General features: G+C 41.8%; 1 protein-coding gene across 8 annotated transcripts in view; it reads left to right on the top strand.

Annotated features, from left to right (window-relative positions):
• Window positions 1-21,386, top strand: part of PPFIBP1 (PPFIA binding protein 1) — a 114,910-nt gene that overhangs the window by 71,631 nt on the left and 21,893 nt on the right. For 4 of the 8 annotated variants that reach the window (XM_082310845.1, XM_082310846.1, XM_082310844.1 and 1 more), the window contains 11 exons: window positions 2,326-2,412; window positions 3,633-3,746; window positions 4,303-4,434; window positions 10,311-10,403; window positions 10,904-10,996; window positions 12,751-12,865; window positions 14,378-14,410; window positions 15,735-15,796; window positions 16,500-16,584; window positions 18,678-18,835; window positions 19,779-19,909. In XM_082310845.1, the coding sequence (XP_082166971.1) occupies window positions 2,326-2,412; window positions 3,633-3,746; window positions 4,303-4,434; window positions 10,311-10,403; window positions 10,904-10,996; window positions 12,751-12,865; window positions 14,378-14,410; window positions 15,735-15,796; window positions 16,500-16,584; window positions 18,678-18,835; window positions 19,779-19,909 (1,103 nt within the window). The remainder of the gene's footprint in view (window positions 1-2,325; window positions 2,413-3,632; window positions 3,747-4,302; window positions 4,435-10,310; window positions 10,404-10,903; window positions 10,997-12,750; window positions 12,866-14,377; window positions 14,411-15,734; window positions 15,797-16,499; window positions 16,585-18,677; window positions 18,836-19,778; window positions 19,910-21,386) is intronic. The other 4 variants (XM_082310849.1, XM_082310851.1, XM_082310848.1 and 1 more) reach the window with 3 other exon arrangements.

Raw genomic sequence — 21,386 nt, 5'->3', positions numbered from 1 at the left:
TTTTGTGGGAGAACCACCTTTACTCCATTCCTCTTTGGGGTTCCCATCACCTCCTCCTTCTTTCTCATGGCAACGGCAGCTGTGGCCTGAACTCTCACTCTCTAAATGCTCCTATTTTAAAACTAAGTACAATCTGCTGGGCAAAACAGGATATTTTTTTGAGGAACGAGAACAGAGTTTAACAACAAAGGTGTCTTGGCAAGATGCTATGCACAATGACTAACATTCTGCTTTAACACCTCATCGGTTTTCACAGCATTGTAAAGACATTTTCATCATAGTGTGAAATGAATACTTACCTCGAGACATTTTCTTTATGCAGTCTTTGGTTTTGGTTAATTTGTGTCTGGTTACACTGACTAGAGGTATCGGGAGGTTCAGTGGTGAGAGCGCCTCTGTGGTGGTTGGGAGGCAGGGAGTCAAGTCTGTGCTTTGACAAGGACTTTTCACGTGAGCACCGGCACGATCGAGGGCCGTCTTTGCACCTTGGCTGCCGGCTTGTAATGAGGGATGAATATCACTTTCCTACATCAGAGACACACTGGATTGATAGATGTGTTGTATATTACAAAATACAGACGCTGTATTCGTGGAGGCTGAGTAAATGCCTGAGATGTGTTGGAGGTCTTTAAATGAGAAGGAAGCTACAGAATAGCAAAAGTATGCAAAAACCTCATTTTTTTTGTTTTGCATACAAGTCAAGTTACAAAATTTAAAGCATGATCTGCTAGTTGAGCAGCTAAGAAGTTTATTTTGGAAGCCCTTCGACTTCTTTCACCTAAATTAAAACTGTTACAAAACTGAAGATCTCACTGATCCTGAATGGAAATCCTATGGCATGAGATAAATTCTGGTAGAGGTCAGGGGGAAAACAGAGCAAACTCAGAAGTTTAGAGTACTTCTGCCTTGGTGCTTAGTTTCTTGATGGTCGGAAGGCCTAGTAATTTACTGCTAAACAATTCAGACTCAGGGTATCATTATGGTGTGAGGTATTGGTACAAATTACTAGAGAGCATCCTTTCTCAGTCTGCTGTAGCTCTAGTGATTTCGGGGGAGATGTTATGGTCACCTCGTAAAGGTTACACGTCTATGCTCGGGAGACACATTTGCAACTGCACACTGATTTACAAGCTGCCAGGATACAGCCTGATTTCTTGAGGAGAGCGCTAAGGTGAAGTCAAATACTTTTCACCCCTTCCTGTTTGCTTTGCATCTAGTCTTTAAGTGGTGCTGGTGGGCATTTTATTCCTCTGGTTTCAAACAAGGCAGTTTCTCCCCGTCACCCAAAGTCAGGCATGTAACTTAGAAAAGGAGTTTTAGCTGGCATGTTTCCTGAGGCATCCTCTGCAATCAGGGGAGACAGGCTGTTTGAAAGGGAGATTCAAAGCAGGAGCCCGAGGCTTGCAGCTCCTGTGTGGGGGTGGCCTCTCATGGCAGGGTTGTGCTACAGACTCACCGGGGCATGAGGATCAGTCACCCGGTTTCTTTTCATCCCAGATTCAGAGGGAAATCAAGGCCCCTCGGACTTGGTGGGAGCCTCTGTACTGAGCACGCTGGATTTCAGAGCAGCTTCTCAGACTCTTCTAAGTGATTTATGCAATGATGGGAACAAGAATTTCTTTTCTGAGCTGAGACCTGATTGTGGCGTCCATCACAAAGAGCTTAGAGACAGCTTTGAATATGGCTAGAGTAAAATCCTTCTCGCTGCTCAAAAGCATTGAAGTTATTATGAAGAAAGGAAGTTGCTGATTCCTCTGAACTCTCTGATAGCATTAACATGTATTCTTGTTTCTCTTTAGCCTCAGGCAGCTTTATAAAGAGATGCGTTTAGAGTGCAGACATTCACCCATACCCAATAAAATGTGCCCGATGTAAAAGGATGTCTCTTACTGTGTTTTAGAAAAAATTGTTTGACTTGCAAGAAGCATAATGCACATTTTGTAGATTGTACATTGATTTTTTTTTTCACTTGCTGAATGTCTTGGGGTATTTGTGTCTTCGCAAGTATGGCTTAGCATAGTACATCATTGAGCAGAAATTTTGTTAACAAAATGCTGAATGCACAGTAAGTGACTTTTGCAGAATTGGGTCACCAAAAGGTTCTTCCTTTCTCATCTTTAAGCTTCTGAACAATTCTTGCCCTGAATGGTGGTTGTGTATCCTTTGTTGACAGTTTATTTGATTTGTAACCCTTTGGGGGCTGAAGAACACTTTAAATCTGTTCTTGAACTGTGCAGACTGAAAATACTCCTTAAGTGTGTTGATAACATTGAATGATGCTTGTCGTACGATAGCTGACAACACAATATTTGCTGTCTTTTTCAGACTAATGGACATATATCTGGGAATGGAGATGTGTATCAAGAAAGGCTGGCTCGTCTGGAAAATGATAAGGAATCTCTTGTTCTGCAAGTGAGTAGTCACCTAAATTATTTTTTTCTGCTCTTGCATTCATAAGACTTTTTAATAGTATGTGCTAAAACCTCTGAGGATTTATTTGCTGTTGTGTCATCGTGGACAGTGTTCAGAAGGCTTGCTGATACCTGAGAGTTAACACAGATTAAGGATAGGTGTGAATTTAGATTGCAGGAAAAATCTAAAGGGCTTTCTTTCTGTGTATATCCGATCTCTTTTTGGATCTTGTTAGGTGAGCAGGTCTGCAGAGTGACCACCTTCTGACATTAATGTTTATCCTTCAGATCACCATTTTCACATGCTGTCCGCATCAGGTGACAGATGTCCTGTCCTCCTGAAAAGTGACAAAAGCTGCAGGACTGCCCAACGGGCGGGAGGAGATGAGCAGCTCCTTGGAGGTCTTGCTCACCTGCTGCTGGGCTGGACTGGGTCAGCCCCGAGTGCTCTTGCCAGCTGGCTCACTCTTGCCATCAGAGTCGGGACTAGCTGGCACCCCTTGGTCTGCGCAGGCGTCCTGTGGTCCCCTGGCATGGACCTGGCCTAAGGGCTGGCTGTGACAATGCTGAGCTCTGCTCTAGGCAGCTTGCCTTCATTCCCAGCAGTACTGCAGATTTCCTCGAAAGAGCCTGTTTAAAACAAAAACTTAATTCAAAAAAGGCAAAATGGGAATCGGTCTGCAGTGTCAAAGGTGTTGTCTTGGTCTTGCCTAGCCTCAGTCTTTGCATTTTAACCTCCTTTGCTTTTATTGTTCTGAAAAGGAGAAGCTGTACGCTGTGGTACACCATGTGCAGTCACTTGGAAAGCAGAATAAATCGTATGTAGTGAGGTTTAGCTATTTGGTTGTTAAGGTAGGAGCTAGTGGGTTTTAGTTAATGTATTGTCACAGCAAAGGCATAATTGTTGGCTGTAAAATGCAGCAGCCAACCCTTGTGAAAACTTCAAGGACAAGTCAGGAGGGGAGATGCAGGATTGCACTGCATCCGCCAGCACTTTGGCTGAAATCCCAGTAAGCATGAGGGGAGAGCTTTCCCTCCTCTCTTGTTGCCTTTGCCACGCGCTGTGTCCACTGCAGAGCTCTGCTGCTGCTCCTCCTCCCGCCGTGGTCCCATTTCATCTGTGGCCCAGCCAGCACTGTTACTCACATACAGTTCTTCAGGTGACACATATGGCATGGGTGCAAGGTCCTAAATTTGCATCCCTTTTTCTCCGCTGTGCAGGTAAGTGTGCTTACGGACCAGGTGGAAGCCCAAGGAGAAAAGATTCGGGATCTGGAGTTCTGTCTAGAGGAGCACAGGGAGAAGCTGAATGCCACAGAAGAGATGCTGCAGCAGGTATTTCACAGGCGCGTGTCTGTGTCGCTGTCTGTCTTCATTCTGTCTTAATGAACTGCATTTGGCTTTGGTGAGAGCAGTGCATTTCAAGGTGTTGCACCCCTTGATGTCTCTTAACTAAGTGATAATTTTCTACCATATTTTCTTTAAAGTCTTTGTACTTGGTGATGACAGTGCTGCTTTACACTGTAGGAATCCAGTCCTGCTCTTCTTTGAGCCTTTCCCCGCTGAACTTCAAAGAGACTTGGATTAAAGCCTCTGGCAGGATGGGTGGGTTCCCCTCAGAGCTCCTTGCTGCCCAGAGCAACTGTGATGACAGACAAGCTTTTTTCTCGTCCTGGCAGCCAACCCATGATAGTGCCCCCGTGATCTCAGATGCATCCTAGGTGCCTGGAGTCTGTCAGATGGGTAATAGCTGTGTCCCAGGGCTTCAGAGAGTGCAAGGAAGAGTGTGATGCTTTTCCCCATGAAAGAGACCTTTAGCTGTAGAAATAAATCACTGATTTCTTCCCCTTGGATGAATAATTCTGTTCTCTTACTCTTTATCTTGAATCAGGAGCTTTTAAGCAGAACATCCCTTGAAACTCAGAAGCTGGATCTTATGGCAGAAATTTCCACTCTGAAGTTAAAGCTTACATCTGTAGAGAAGGATAGATTGGACTATGAGGACAGATTCAGAGACACAGAGGTGAGTAAAACCCAACTGAATAAATAGTGAAAGCTATATGTGGCTTCACGTTACATGAAAATTTCCTGGGAATTTTTTTTTTTTTTTGCCAGGCAAGAAGGGAATTCATCTTTAAGCTTAAAACACGTATCTTTTGAAATAAAAAGCATCCTCTTTGGTAAACTCTGGTTTTACACAGAAAGATTTCCAAAACCAGTTTTTGATTCTTGCCATCATATCTCAGGAGGGATAGTGTTTAGGTTGGATTTAAATAAAATCATGAACATGCTGCACTCTCCTGTCCCAACTTGAAACTGTCATTGTCTTAGTAAGGCATGTCTGAGGCAAACGCTTAAGCCCGCTGCAGGTACAAAAAGCACGCACGTGAAAAGACACGGCACGCTAAAAGACATAACTTTTGGTTTCAGTAACAGAGAGAATGAGGTGACTCAGTGTGAGGGCGTTTTGAAGCCTCACTTCAAACCCCAACCCCACAGAAGCCCAGGACTGAGAGGCCAGTGGTTACTCATCTCAGCCTGGCTTCAGCCCAGCAGCGTACAGTGCCAGGCAGAGCTGCAGCCTGCAGCTGCCATCCCTGGCAGTGCTCTCCTGGGGCATTTGCCCTCTGTGCGCTGCAGATCTGTGAAGCTGAACCTTGCTCATGTTCGAAGCCAGGAAGCCTCAAAGCAGGTGGGCAAACCCTTTTTTTTCCAGGAAACTCCAACGATCAGGCCAAGCTTTGCTGCCAGGGTGACATACCCCGTATCAGAAATACCTTGGAGTCTGCCTAGGAAGCAGAACAAAATTCCAATTCTGGGTTCATCAATGAGCTGAAATGTCGGATGTTTGTATTGTGGATGTTCCAGTTGTCATTCATTTCTAGAAGGGAAGAAGCTATAATGTCATCACAGGAGACAAAATTTGCCCTTTCCACTTCAATCAGTGGTTTATCAACTCCCTTCCAGTTTCCTACGTATTTTCCAGTGAAGTGTTGTTCCTCACTTGTATTGCAAGCATAAGAGCAAAAGTTAGGCTTGCTTATTAATTACTTTCTTTGGGCTTGTCTGAAGTAATACGCAGACCCAAAGAAGTCCACAGGTTGAAAACTAGTGACTCAAATCATGTTCAGCTTTGAAAGGTGGCGATCATTTATGTAGTGATGGCGGTGTCCCTTCCTGCAGTGTAGCACATCTGGGTGCTGCCAAGCTGTGGATCGGATTCATGTTGCCTCCCATTACCTTTTCCTCTAGTTTGATACCAGATGCTATGTGAAGGATCGCAGCGTTGCCTTAAAAGCAGCTGATTTTGCAGTCCAGGCAAGTACTGTACATGGCAATGCTGGAGAAATTGGCAGGTGGAGGCAATTGTTGAAGGTCATCTGCATCCATCGGAGGTGTTTTAAGAGCTGGCTGCTTTCTCAGCTCCCATGAGGTCTGTCTGCCCACGCAGTGCTCGGCTCTTCCACGAATTACAGCATACAACAGACAACTCTCTTCACCTGTACGCTGACACCTATCGTAAGCAGCCCAAACAATAGATAAATGAGTTGACATCAGTGGTAAATGGCTTTATCGCTGTAAAAAGGCTTAGGCTTAGACACTGAAAAGGAGAATATGTCTTAATTTCCATTTTGTTCAGTAGAAAAATGAATGGCTAATTAGTTGAAAGGGTCTCAGCCATGCAAAACCTCTGACAGGTATTTTGGAGGCAGGACTTATTCAGAAGTATACAATGTTTTATTCAATCTTGATTTAATTATATTCCTGTTTAAAGTAATAGATGATCAATTATTTCAGCAGAGCTGAGTATTTAAATGAATATTTAAAATACTCTACCATAAAACACATTATGGCATTTATATGCAGTGTTCAAAATGGAAAAAATTTCATACCCAAACTGGGAAAGAAAAACTATGAATATTGCTTCTGTTTTTATTTAGGGAAAATAAAGTGAAAATTTAAAAAACTTAACATCTTTAAACAACTTGTGCAGAGCTACTGTCTCCTACAGAATTACCATTCAGATTAAATCCTTCATATTTTCCAGTTTTGGCTCATGTCTGTCATTGCAGCTTCCCATTCCAGCTTGGTAGGTTTCTCATATTCACTATTCTTTCTCTAAACAGATGCTTCACTAGATGCGTAAGCTTTTTTTTTTCCTTTGTGCTCTAGGACTTTCCTGTCTAGATGTTCACAAATACACAGCTTTTTCAAAGCTAATTGTATACTTAATAGAGGTTTAGAATTGTTCTGTTCTTTAAATCATTCCAGTCTTTCCACTTTCTCAGCAGACACCAGTATTATTTTCCTTAAGGAGCACGGGTGGTCTGAGTTGGGCTGAGTTTATGTAAGAAAATACCATACGAGGGAGTTTATTTAGGGAGGAGTCCATAACCAGACATGGTCTTTGAAGCAGCAGCCAGAGGTTAAACTGGCTCACTCATGGGGAATTCTTCGTAATTTAACCACCAGTCTCCTTTGTGCAGATGAATTTCTGAGTGGAGCAAAGCTACAAATGTAGTTTGTGTTTCCAGTGCCAGTAAGGAAGCCTCTGACCTCTGAAGCTTAAAGTTATCATTGCTTTCTTGTGCCTCCCTGGCGCTGCCATGAAGAGCACAAGTAACATGAGCAGGGAAGGAAAAGGCTTTGGGAAATAGGAGTCTGCATGTTCCACCCCATCAGCTCCATTCATGGATCCGTGCAAGGAACAGCTGTTGGGTGTCTGCATGGAGGGACCTGACCCTGGATCAGAAGAGGACCATTTAATGGCTTTTTCCTGTTTTGCAGGTTTTTAAGACAGGAACATGCATTATGCCCAGGGCAGGTATTTTAACCCGTTCATGGGTGCACGAAGAGGAGGTATTAAATGCAAGCAGAGCGGGTGCCATACACTGGCCACCATGTGGGTGACTGTTTCACTGCTGGTTCATCCAAGTCAGCCAGGGAACTCAGTGGGTTTTTGGTCTGATCTCAGATCCTGATGAACCCGTACAACACCGTGAGTGCCATGGGGACATACACACCTCAAGCATCACACAAGATCGCAAAAGCTCTTCAGGTCATAAGCAGTTATAATGGTTGGCACCTTCAGGTTTCCACCAATGCTGTGATCTCCTTGCTGGGGCTGCTGCAGGAGGGGACAAGGCACAGTCCTTGCTGTGAAAGGTTTGTAGTCAAAATCAGTTGAACAGAGGATAGCAGAAGAAAAGGGTAAATGTTTCAGGGCAGCACGCAGGAAAGTGAATGGGAGGAAACACTGGGAGGATTAGGATTTCTTAGGGAACCTCAGTACCTTTGACCATCTCTACCTCCGGTAGCTTGCCCAAAGTTAAATAGTGACTCAGTAGCAGAGTGGACAGCCCTGTTTGGGCCTTTTCTTTTTCCTCTGTTCATTTATGCAAGGCTTGACCCTCTCTTTTGTACTAATGAGGGTCTGTATATGGAACCTGGTGAATCTTTAATGTACTCCTCTGCCTCAGAAAGATGAGGATGAATGTCATTTACAGTTACTGTGTTGTAGATAACTTAAGACATGAGTTAATGTTGCACTTGCGAGAGAGTAATTGAAAATATTTTTAGGGCAAAGCATGCTGTTAAGACTTGTATTTAGTTCTGCTTAACCCTTGAGGAAATTGTACAGTATTTTTGGTGACCAGTTACCAGGTGGTAAAGGATCCGATTACCCATGAGGCCCATAACAGATTAAGCAGAAGAATTTCGTTTCTGCCCCAAGATCTTACACTCTTGGATTCTGGTTGCAAGATTGCTGTTTTCTGTGACGTTGTGAGTGCGTCTTGACATTTCTGTTAATCAATATGAGTTGTGCTAACTTTTTTCGTAACAGGAGCAGAGTTTTGTTTTGTTATTCCTTTTGCTTAGAGGGGCCTTTTGAATACAGATAACTGATTTCCCTCTCCTCCTCCAGTATTTTAAAAGTCACATAGTTCACGTGATAAATATGTGGGCAACAACCTCAGCAGTTATTGCTACACTGCATATTTTGACATTGGATCATGCCAAAGCAAAAACGATGGCTGCAGGAGAGAAAAACCCCAAACAAGTCAACTGTCATAGTGTCAAAGCTGACCATCAGACCTGGGAACGTAGATTTGTTAGAGATCTCGAACACTTGGTGTTGATAAGAAACAGCTCAATCAGACTGACATCCACGTACGTTTATACTATATAGTACTGTGCTTTGTAAAGGTCACATATTGAAGAATCAGTGAGGAATTGCAGGTGTATCCAAATCAGAAAGTCATACGTTAGCAGTAGTAATTACTAATAGCATCAGAATGTTCTGTATTTTTATTTTCCTTGTAGTTCTGGTAATTGAGCTTGTATCTTGCTAAAGAAATACAGATGCTGCTCTGTTGCCATCAGGTTCATTAAGCACAAAATAATAACCAGAGGCTTGTAAGCTCAGACAATGTGGCGTGGGGCTGGAAGGCAGGTGTTACCAGGGACCCACGAACACCCTCTAAACGTTAGCTCCTGGCTTGTTAATTTATAAATTATAAACCTCTACTAATCATACACTTAGCTCTGAAAAATTGTGCGTACAGTTGTTAGCTCAATGTACAGTGTTGCTTGACATGGATAGGATTTGCCTTACCATGTAGGAGGACAAGCCAACCTAAGTACCATACTGTCTTCTTGGTAGTTTAAAAGCTGTAATACTGCAGTTGAAGTTCTCTCATGTTTTCTAGGGTGCACAAAGAGCTTATCTCCTCTTTTCAAGAGTTTCCTGGTGATACAGCATTACAGTAGCTGCTGAGAAGCTGCTTTTTTTTGCCTTTTTTTTTTTTTTTTTCCTTTTTTCACACAAACATAACACTGATCTGGTGTCCATACATAAACTAAAGGTCGGTGAGATACACATGAGGCAGAAGCTTGCTGGACATCTTTGAGTTGTGCAGAAGTCACAGGTTTCTGGTAATGTGTTCCCCTGCTGAGCAAAAAGATAGTTTTCCCAATAAGCTGTGGTTTATCTCTTATATGGAGGGACGCTCTGTCCTGGCTGTCCCACAGCCTTTCTGCAGGTCTGCAGCTGGCAACTTAAGATCCCATTTCCCCACCTAGAGGACAGGGAGGTTTGGAGAAACAGTGCCTCGCACCTTGGTGGGGCAATCAAACTCGGGGTTCATTTGACCACTGCAGGAAGGGAGCTGTAGAGCTGGTGGCACTCGGGGCTGACCTCCAAACCTGGTAGGTCTCTCCAGGAGGATGACCGCGAGGTCAAGCCATTCTCGGGAAGAGCTCAGATGTGAGTTGGTGGTAGCTCCAAGTCTCTTCCAAACCAGGCTGAATTTGCAAAGCTCAGATGTATGGCACCGTTGATGCTTAAACACATATGCCTTTGTGCTTGTAGAAACCAGTGATGGCTCTTCCATTCAGCCCTCAGTTAGAGGGGCTCTTTTGAGTGGCGGAAACGTGGATTTACACTGTAATCACTTCATATTTTGAAAAGGCGGGTGGGGGCTGGCGAGCCAGGGGTGGGAGGGACTGGGGAGGGGAGGATGTAGCTGCTGTGTATTGAAGGACGGCTGCCGCGGTTTTCCATTACCCACTCATAGCGGTGGACATCCAAGCAGTTGAGCAGCCAGAGGGGCAGGAGGCCTTTCTTGGCCTTCAGCACAGGGAACACAACTTCAATTTATGTCTCCCTTTGTCCTCTGCCCTCTTGCATTCAGTGCAGTAATGCAGAAACTGAGAAATCCAGTCCCTGGATAGCTAGGAAGCTCTGAATTGCTTGACTTGGCTATGAATTTGGGTAGTGTGGTTTTGTGTACGGAGTGCCTTTTGTTGCTGCTGTGTTTTTACAGTCCTACCAATGGGTAGCTATTATTCTGTTTGAATTTCTTTGTTGTTTCTGGTCTTGTTTTTCCCCTCACTCAGGACTTGATCCAGGAAATAAATGAATTGCGGTTGAGAGTGGGAGAAATGGACAATGAAAGACTCCAGTATGAGAAAAAACTGAAAACGACCAAAGTAAGTGAGGCTGAGGGGAAGAAGGAGAGATGGGTGTAAATCAGGCTTTAGAAGTTCACTCTCTTGTCCCCCATCCTTGCCTGCACCCTGCAAAATCCTGAGCACACTCAGGCCCAAGGGTTTCATGGTACTCACTTAGCAACAAGGGTTATTTCCAAATTTCATGCTATGGTTTTCAGATCTGGGCATTGTTTTTTATGAAGGATAACTTACCATGCAGCTGGCTGTTAACAGTAAATTTATTACCTGTTTAGACCCTTGTTTCATATATGTGTCAAGAAACTCCAGTTGCAGTACATAATGCATGTGCCATAGGTGAGACCAAAGCTGACCATTTATTTTCTCCTAAATGTGCTAAAAATCAGCCACTTCTGAAGAGAAAGCATTCACCTAAGTAATTCTAGCAGCCTGTTTCTGTAAGTGTCTAACTTCTCTTTGCCATTTAGCCTTGTCTCTTTTCTATCTTTAGTTTTCTCTCACTCCTCTGTCTCTGTTACCAGTCTTTAATGGCCAAACTTTCTAGTATGAAAATCAAAGTGGGTCAGATGCAGTATGAAAAGCAGCGGATGGAGCAAAAAAGCCAGATGCTAAAGGTGTAGTAGTTTCTGGGTAACATTGGGCCTGTTTTGAATCCTTCATGTTCCACCGTTTTACGGTCTGTCTTGCATCGTGCTGTCATGCTCTGTTCTTCATTAATTGCTGTGTGTTGATATGCAGTGCACCCTTTCCCATTAGATGTGGAAAGCTCTTTATGTAGATATTCCTTGTAAACAGCTTTTATATTGGATGAGAAAGGATTTTAGTGTTGTGAACTTTGCATAGGTTGCACATAATGGAATTAGACTTGTGTTAAAATCATTCCCTTTCCAAGGGAAGACTGCCTCTTCTGTAGCTTACATCCATTATTCAAACAGAACTTTTTCTCACCTTTTTAGAGAAAATTTATTCATGAAAACTAGCTAGAAAATAGTGATTCTTTTATGCTGTCCCCTCTCCCACGTGTAAATTTACATATCGTGTTTCTGATTCAGGGGAAGAAATACACATCAACAAGCACATGCAGCTCTAGTTGCCCATAGGTGTAACAGCAGCTTCTCAAGTGACCAAGAGATGGTCTTGTTTTGGAGAAGCCTGCGTCTTACAGTGGCAGAAGTCCCATTAAAATCAGTACCAAGTTGGGGTACTGGAGGATCGTATTGCCCAACCACTGTTCTGGAAGAAGCTTTGATTTCTTAACAATTTTAAGATTGATCTATTTTTTAATGATACTTTAGAGCAAACAGGAACCAATTTCAGGAAATTCTGTGGTCTGGGCCATAGTTTGGGTCACAGACATTGCTATATATTTGCAGCGGATCTTTTGAGGGAAGCTCAGGAATATACCTAAGCCACAGTATTCTAGTTTGGTTTATTCCTTTAAGGATTTAAAACTTCAGTTAGAAGCTGTAAATGCCAAAATTATGAGTCTTGCCTTGTTTTGTTTTGTTTACAAACTGAACACATTAAATTTTCAGTGTTGGGTACATTTGCACTGAGGGTCCTGTCTTGATGATGCTGTTGCACAAGATATCCTCGGACATCAGAGAAACATGTTACTAAACTGGGTAGGATTTGACTCAAATTTTAAAAAGTTAAATGCATGGATCTGTGCCAGTCACTTGCTAGTGCAGATGGTTAGATCTAAGTTAAAATTTGACAGCATTTATCTAATACACCCCAACTCCCCCAAACACCATCTGTCTTATTCCCATGAATCTCAACTCTAAGCTTCCTTTCTTAATGCTTGATCAGCAAACCCAGACTGTGGCAGAGGTACCACATTTTCGTCTGAACTGCTTTCCAGTATCTGTTTTTGTGCTTGATGGTGTTGTGATTGATTTTTCTTTCATAGAAGCAGTGGTTATTTCTGAAACCGTCCTCAGCCTGGTGTAAGCACAGTTCCATAACTGTCCAGCTTTGAACATGCAAAATGCCCTATAAGTAACAAAATAAGTGTTCGTAAATGTTAGCGTTCAACCTCGTCACCTGCACTTTTTCTGTCTCTGCAAGCTTAAATAAATAAGAAAACTGCTTTTTTTGCTTTAATCTTTCTTTTTTAAATTTAAATGTAAAATCTGACACTTTTGGACCATAGGCCTCATGGTTTTGCCCTCTTATGGACTCAGTGGTCTGTTGTGATGTTCAAAGTCAGTTTGATGGGTGTACCCCCAGCCAGTGTAAATGTCAGAGGTTCCTCGGTCATTTCCACCGGCTGAGGACCTGTCCACTGTGCTTCATAGGAGGGAATTTTGGAAACGTCTCAGATGCATGTGGAAGTTGTCACTGAGTGGTTCTGTGTCTGTTACAGGATGAACTAGCGGCTTTGAAAGACAAACTAGAGCAGAAGGAAGCTGAGGTAAAAAGGTTGCAAGAAAAACTGGTTTGCAAGCTGAAAGGAGAAGGAATTGAAATACTGGACAGAGGTAAGACGAAGGGAGGCTCTCTTACCATGTCCTCCTCAGTCATCTCATCTGAGGTCATGTTTCCAGGAATGCTTGTACAGGAAATAACAGATAAAAGCCTCAATTTTCATATGCTTTCTGTCTTCGTGTTTACTTCTTTTAATATATTTAGTAGGTGTTCATGATGTAACTGCTGAACCTACTGTCATAGCAAGTTCTTGATCAACTTTAAACTAGCCTAAGTAATCCGTAGTTAGCTCTTTACATGGCTTGCATGGTGCCTCAAAAGATGCAGTTATATTGGCAAAGAAATCATTAAACTAATTTCAACAAGTTCCCCAAAAAGATTATGTTGAGAAGGAAACGTTCTGTGTGGGTATCTATGCTGGCCTTTGCTTGTACACCCCTTACTGGTAAGGAAGGGGAAAAGCATACTGCAAACCGAAGTATGATGTGTACCAGCAAATCTTCAGTGTGGACCTAGCCGTAAGTAGGTGAAATTGAGGACTGGTTATGGATCTGTGCACTGGATATGTGTAAATCCTAATTAAGCTTGAATTAGCACAGAAATTTTACATGTCAGAATTCTTTTTATCAGTATTTATTTGGAGGAAACTGAGATTCGGGAATTTATTTAAAAATGGAAATTTGTCTTTAAAGCCACACAGAAATTTTGCGCAGACTTTTTTGACCTGCTGCAATATCACTTCTGAATATATCTCACTGATAGTTATTGCTGGTTTTAAGATTGTGCTTTTAAAGTACGTTTTTTAGAAAAATAAAGCCACAAGAGATTAATTAATATCCTCCCCTGACCTGAGGAGGAAAATGCTGTGTGTAGATTGTCACATTTTATTATATTCTCAAAACCACTGCATGAGATCACTAAAAGTGACCACACTGAACAGTGATTCCTTTTTTTTTTTTTTTTTTTTTAGAACATGTAAATGTGAACAAGGTCTGACTTTATTGCCTTTATGACTACTTAGATGGGGCTTTTCTTCCTGGGGGCTGCTGTCTATGTTGAACTCCCATTACCCTCTGGTTCTCAACTTTAGTTTAGTTTCCAGTGTAGCTCAGCAGGAGATCTTCTGCCGTGGTGAACCATGTTTTTTCTGCCTTGGACTAATATTAAGTAATGCTGTTTGCAGATAACACAGGTTATCTGCCCCATTAGCTGAATTGTGCTTTCTGAACAAATATGCATACATTATCACTTAGCTGGCTTTTGCCAGTAAAGTGTTAGCTTAAGAGTAATCTGTTGGCATAAGCCTTCTCTGAGGCCTTACAAGTGAAAACATGCAGTTGAAAAATATATCCTTGAGACAGGTAGTTGTGTATGAGGGAAGTGAGACTATTTTGTGTTATTAGGAACGTTAGCACCAGGGGAGCGCAGGTTGAAACCGTGAACTGCTTGCTTCTGCAATAATACGTGAGGAATAGTTGACTCCTTAAGTATCAATATTGTGTTAAAAGTTATTTAATGTCATAACCTTCATGCTAATTTCAAATCCAATGGATTTTCCTGCACAGATGAAAATTGTAAAAAGAAGCTCAAAGATAAAAGTAAGGTTTCTGGTGTCTTTCCACAAGCATTTGCATTTCAGAAGTGCTTTCCAGAATAGCTTTCTGCATGTGTTTGCAAAACTGTTTTAACAAACATTGTTAGGTTGCATCATCTATAACCCTTAGTTACACTTACAGTAAAATTTGAGAATAAAGGTGGATATATCACACTTGAAATACAAAGTTTTCTGAAGAAAAGCTGATAGACAAAGAAAGATTTGGTCTCATGGAGACTCACAAAACAGTTGCCTCTCAATAAAATGCAGTCGCAATCCAGTAAACCAGATTTTCAGTTAGCATAATTGAGTGAAAATCATTGGAACGGGATCAGTTACTGTTTTAGCCCAATGTGTCTAAATGTCTTTCATCTAGAAAGCCACCGAGGCAGCTTGTTTTCTTCTTGCATTTCATTAAGGAGGAAAATGTTCTTCCCACTCTGTTTGTTTTTTGAGAAATTTTAGGAAGTTAAAACAAAGAAAAATGCTTTCTTTCCTGTGAATTCGGCCACCTGTCTATGTTTGTAAGGAAATTTAAAGTTTATTTCATTTATGCAAGCTAGATTTTTAGCAAAAATTGAGATTATTTCCATTCTTCTTGAATTTCTAGTCCAGAACACCTCCAAAATCTAACCTTGTTAGAACATACATGTTTCCATGTATTTATACTTCTTTGTAAATAAGGATTATAGATGAAGCGCAGAACACTGTCATCTGTATTAGGGACCTTTTCCAAGTCTGAACTACAATATGTATTCTAGCATGGCTGCTCATCACAGCAAATACTTGTATCATTCCATTGTGCTGTCCTCATTTCTACATCCATACTGAATTAAGACTAAGCATCACTGCACAATGCTTTCTTCATCATATCCATTAATCCTATTGCTTTGTATAGTGGGTTTTTGAGGCGCCATTTGGGGTGTTTGTTGACTGTTGTAATGAGGATGTGTTCTATTGCACTCCGAATGTAGTATTTTATATTTTGGACTTTTTGTTTTGCAATTATTTGAAAGATGGAGATAGTGAAAGTCAAGCAGTAGTTTTAGTCTTGACTTTTCCATTTTCCTAAGGTTGGGAGGGTGGGTAAGGAAATTTCCTGAATTTCATCATTTCCTTGATAAAAATGGCAGAAAATAGGTTTTGAAGAAAAAGGGTTTTCTTCTATATATTTCCATCTAAAATAGAATTTAAGTGGCTTATGTTTTATCTTTTAATTTGTAAATTTACTTTCAGATATTACCGAGTTGCTTCTAGGCTTTTTGTTTTTCTTATTTCCTTACACTGTCTTATTTAAATTGACTTAGAGAACTGTATTGTGTTTTTAGATATAGAGGTACAGAAAATGAAGAAGGCGGTAGAATCTCTAATGGCAGCAAATGAAGAGAAGGTAGCAATGTTGTTATTTTTTCAGTAACCATTTATCAGATTGAGTTACATCTCTAAGAAAATCTTCACATATGAACTTGTCACAATTCAATTAAAAAATCAAATTTGTAAGAATCAATGATTCACTCTAGTCAGAAGCACTGCAGTGCCTTTAAGGGACTATAACTGAGCATTTATGAGCTCTGTTGCATGTACACGGAGTCCTTACACTGTTGTGTCATTCAGTGCAGTGCGACTGCAATTTACACCGTGTTCTGAAAATGTAAAGAGCTCCATACAAGTCCCATGAGATATCACAGGCTGCGTTTCCAAAGGGGCTTTTGGTAAAGTTAGGACTGTTTTCATGTATGGTTTTGAGCATTCATATGCATGTGCATTTTGTAGGATGTTTTCTTTTGATCTCTGAAGCCCTAAATCCTTTGATTACTGCTTTCTTTGTACGTGGCAAATTTATTATGCTCTACCTTTGAGCTGAAATCCACTTTCAAGGCTGGGACAATTCTGGTGATAAACCAGATGATAGTTTTTGCTAAATACAAGTTTTGATATTTCAGAGCTTCTCAGAGTTCTGGGTCCTGTCCCATCCACACTTCCCACTTCTTTTATTCTCAAAACCAATTAAACTGAAGCATATCTAGTATTTGTATTTCTTAGTTTTGATTTGCTGAAGGAAGAAGCACAGTCTCAACTTTCCTTTATTTTAGGATCGGAAGATAGAAGAGCTTCGGCAATCTCTGAATAGGTACAAGAAAGTTCAAGACATGGTGATATTGGCTCAAGGTAAAAAAGGTATTGTACAATCAAAAAAAAAAATTCTACTCTCATTTAAACTCTGGGTGCATTATGGTAGTGTTATATCGAGTCTTAGACTTACTATCTTTGGAGGCATTTCTTAGGTAGAGTAAAAGCCAGTTCTTCAACTGGTGTGAACTGGTAAATTGCCTTTTTTGTCCAGGCAGCTGCACATTTAGGTACTGTCCCATTTACCATCTGGTAGTAGTAACTATTAATGTCACATTGCTTATTACCCCCTTGTAAAATTAGTTTGAATATGATAAGCTCTCAGGCTCTTTTCACAACCTCCTGAAATGTCTTTCAGGGCTGGCTGCGACATTAACTGCTAAAAATTGCTGTTCCCCTCTCTTGCATGTATTCCTGGGAGGGGAGGGGTTGGTAGCTGAGCAGAGCAGCGCCTGAGCATGCACGTTGCTACGAGCCAAACCAGCACCGCCCCAGTGGCTGTGCACACTGTAACAGCCATGCCCGAGAGCTGCAAAAATGTCTGTAGCAAAGCGAACGTGCTGCCAGGACTGTGTTGCGATGACACGGCACGTCTTCGGCATGTAATGAAGCCTTCACAAACCACCACGTGTAGCAGCTGTGGAACGGTTCTCCTTCCTTACCGCAGCAGGGGGCCAGGCTGGCTTTTCTTGCCAGTCTTTTTTCACATGCACCCAAAAAAAAAAAAAGCCTTCTCTGCCACCTGATAATGAGCTCAACTGTGTGGCTGAAATCGTAGCTATAATACATACCGTAACATGTAACAGTCCGTTCCATATGTTCCAAGACTGGTGGAGGTTTCCAGAGCCAGGAGCTTCTGAGCCCCAAAGGTGATAAATGTTGAGGTGGTCATCAGTTTGATGTAATTGCATTGAATATTCTCTCTCTCTCTCTCCTTTCTCCCTTAAAAGAAACTCGAAAGAAACACATGTAGAACATTACACTGAAATTGTTCTGGGTTTTCAGAGCACGCGGGGCTGAAAATTCCCTGTGGGCTTTGGATCTTGGTATATAAGGGCTTTTCCTTCCTCAAAACCACCGAGGGGCACTAAGGACACTGCTGCATGTCTTCAATCTGCAAGGCTGGGAAAGCACATTATCAGTGAGGGAAGAGGAAAGGCGGTGATGAGGGCAAAACACTATGCCAAGTGTTGGAGGAGAGGAGTAGCATTTTTTGAATAGGTATTGCTCTTTCATGCAGTGCTCTGCCTTCAAAGACAGGAGGATGTTAAAACAGAACCTTGAGTCTCTGAGAACTGTGCTTTATGGTCAATTTGTGGCACGTGGACAGAGATTTCAGGCAGTGAAAAATGACCAAGAGAGATTATTGCTGTGAACAGACTTTGGCTTGTATTTGCATCAGATCTTTGGCAATGAGTGCTGCGTTTCTGCTCACTTTTTAGAAAGTATTAGTTGCCTTTAACTTTTTCTTGTCAGTGTCAGTACTCTGGTATCGATGACAAGTGTGGAAATCCAAGCCTTTTGGTAGTACTGAGGCAGTTCAGGAGCAGCAAGTCGCTCATTGGGAGCAGAGGATGCCAGATGCTGGTGCAGGTTACAGCATTAACTAAATGAGACACACTCAGTTTGTGGCAGTCTGCAAACATAATGTAGTCACTTAAAAGTTGGTGTTAGACTCTTGTGCAGTGAGCTGCATTTTTCCCATGGGTAACCTGAAGACACCATAGAGACATCTTAAATTTCAGGCAGACTTGACCCCCTGGTCTTTCCCTAGTGAATAAGGGAAAAGAAGTATTTAGTATGAAATTCCAGAACACGGGACAGGAAATAACTACTCCAGTTTATTCAGCTTGTTGAAACTGATCCCACTAAATGCCCTGAGGGCATTTGCAGGGCTTTTTGCTGTCAGATGTATGTCCTCCCTCTGCTCCAACCCTGCTATGTTGTGGTGGTTGAACTGGGAAGCGACACTTGGCAATGACTCCCCTTCTTCTATTGTAGTCTGTCCTAAAAATAAAATAATCTTAGCCTCTTCCCTTTTTGGCTCATAAATGAGCATGCCAGCTGCGCCTTGCGTGGGAGCAAGGGTCATCATGTATCCAGAAGTAAAGCCAACAATTTTCCATCTTCTCTCCCTTCAGGCAAGGAAGGTGACAGTGAAGACTTCTTGAATTCCGGGTCTGTTTCCACAGTTTTATTGGACACACCAAGTCTGACTGACCCAGAGAAAAGTCCATCCCCAACCCCAGTAACAGCATCTCCGATCCACGATGAGTTTAACGTGAATATTCACGAAGAGGTATCTTTTTTCCTTCGTCATTTAATGCCATCACTCCTTGAAAACATTGCTCATGCTGGATTCATATTGCAGGTGCCAAAACTCAAGTTTCTGAAAAGATTTTTTCTGGTTGCAGAGTTTTTAGTAATGTTCCATATCCTTCTGGAGAATGTAGTTTTCTTCTGAAAGCTGCTGAGGAGTTTCATTTGAGTTCAGTTAAATTTATTTTTTCTTAATCATCAAATGGTTTCAGGAGACAGCAAATAGCTGTATTTATCATGAGAATGGGTCTAAAATACTTTTCCTAGTTTCCTAGAAATTACTTTTCATATCAAACAGCTGTTTTAGGAGCCGCATTTAATTTGTCAGGAACTTGAAGTAAACATGTTGGGACCTTAAATATACCCTGTCATATTTAAAAGAATGCAATCATCATTGCATCCATTCAGTTAAATGGTAAGTACGTTGTAGTCGGATCTCTGATTTTTACAATCACATTTTGCAGTAATAAAACTAAAGATCTCTTCTCTTAAAGCTCTGAGTCAGAGCAGAGACTTGACTTACTTAACTAAACAGCATGAACACTCTATGAAGAAAACCAAATTAAATTAAATGTTTAGCAGCTTTTTGGTATTCTCTTAAGTGGCTGAGGACAGGAGTAAACGTGAAAAGTGAACTACCCTTCATGGGGTCTGTGGTAGAGAGAGATTTCGCAGGCAGCTTTGGGAGACTTGTGATAATTTTGTCTGTGCTGTAGCTTATCTGTGCAGTGATTCATGTTTTATCTTCAGTGCCATCTTTCAAGTAGTAAATCATTGTGTTACAGTAGAAAGAAAGAAAAAAATCACTTTAAAAATGTTATTTCAGATCCTTCTTTTCATAGTTTATCTGTTACTTTTTTTTCATTTGTGACTGCTTAATTTCAGCTCAAAACAGTGTAACACGTATTCTTCATTCTTTTTAGAATTCCTTGCAGATCCACACCAGTATTTTACAGATTTCAATCCCTTCTTTTTCATCAACATCCAAGAGCTCAGAAACTGTTGCAGAGAAAGTGAAAACACAGCCTAGGCCAGAGACTGCAAGTGAAATGAGGTATTATTGTTTCCATGTTTTTTTCAATTGTAAATCCAGTATTCTGTGACATTTGATGAGAGTAATAATCCGTCATTTACTGTATTGTCAATCATTAAGTCAGTTAAATAAGGCTAGTATTCACCTGATGAGCTATAGCAAACTAAGCTTATGTTCATGAAGTGCATTGATTAAATCTTTTCCAGTAAGCAAGTATTAGTTTGGTTGCTGTTGCTTGTAGCAGCACTGATACTCTATACCAGCTGCTTCGCAAGAAATGAACAGAAGGAGAGAAAAACTGATCTGATGTAATGAAGGACACACAATCATTATTTTTATCTAGGTTTACATCATCTAGGTCTGGCTGAGATAGTGTTGGCTGTGCTAGCACAAATGCATTCCTGATGATTTGCATTCAGACATTTTCCACAGTTGCTAAAGATTGGTGTAAGGCACTGCCAAAACTGCAACAAAAGGACTGTCCCGCTCTAACCTTGAGCTGTTAATGGAGCCCCAGAAGGAAAGCCAAGCGGTGTTTCAAAAGATCAGAGAAAGAGATATCCTTGCTGCCGTCCTTTGGCATGATGAAATGCAAAGATATTTCTTCACTCACTCTTCTGAGAGCCCTGCCTGAGATTTTGAAAGCTGGACGAAATGTGTAGGCACGGCATCCCAGGGAAGCCAGGGCGGGGGTGCGTGGCTGCACCCCAGGGCTGTGGCTGAGCTGTGGCACCCAGCGGCCCCCATGCTTGAACCCAGTGGCAGCCTCCTGGGTGAGAAGTGGTCATCAGCTTCCTCCAGCGTTTCTGAGCCTGCAGCCTCCTTGCCCAGGTGAAGAAACTCAGCCCCTGCAGATCTAGACTGCCACTGCAGGGAGAATGAAAAGCACACCGGACTCACAGCTAGACAAAGGCTATGCTAGGGTTTTTTCTTCTGGGACCAAATCCCTGGCTTTATCTAAATGAGTATCAAATACTAAGAATCCAGAGGCAATGCAATCTTGTTGGCTTATAACCGTCATCGATCTCGATGTGAAAAATCAGTGCAAGCACAAGTTGATGTGTGATTTTTCCAGTTCCAGTCAAGGAAAGCATCCTATCCAGAAGACCAGCTTTGCTTGGTGTCTGCTGTGCTGTGCCTCGTGCAGCTCTAGCCATCACCAGCAGGGATTTCATCTGTGTCCCGTCTTGGAAAGCAACCAAACAAAGCACTGACCTGCAGCAAAATGCCCCGCTCTGTGGGTGACTCACAGGGAGCTGGTGGCCTCCGCTACTTGTTGCTGCTGCAGGCCCTGCACATGCTGTAACCTCTGCATTTATTTAAGCTAAATAGTGCATTATTGTCACTAACTTACAGTGCAAGTTGTCTTTCCTGGGGCTCTTGAGCTCACCTTTGTCCTTCATCTTCTACAAGACTTGCCACTGTAGAAGGGAAAATTTGCCATGTGTTAGCACCATGACAGCTGAAGTGAAAACAGGATTAAAGCAGGCTGAGATGA

This window comes from Platalea leucorodia, assembly GCF_965183815.1.
Source record: "Platalea leucorodia genome assembly, chromosome: 4".
Classification (NCBI taxonomy): domain Eukaryota; kingdom Metazoa; phylum Chordata; class Aves; order Pelecaniformes; family Threskiornithidae; genus Platalea; species Platalea leucorodia.
Note: the sequence above shows the minus strand (reverse complement) of the source record. Positions and strands in the feature narration are given on the sequence as shown.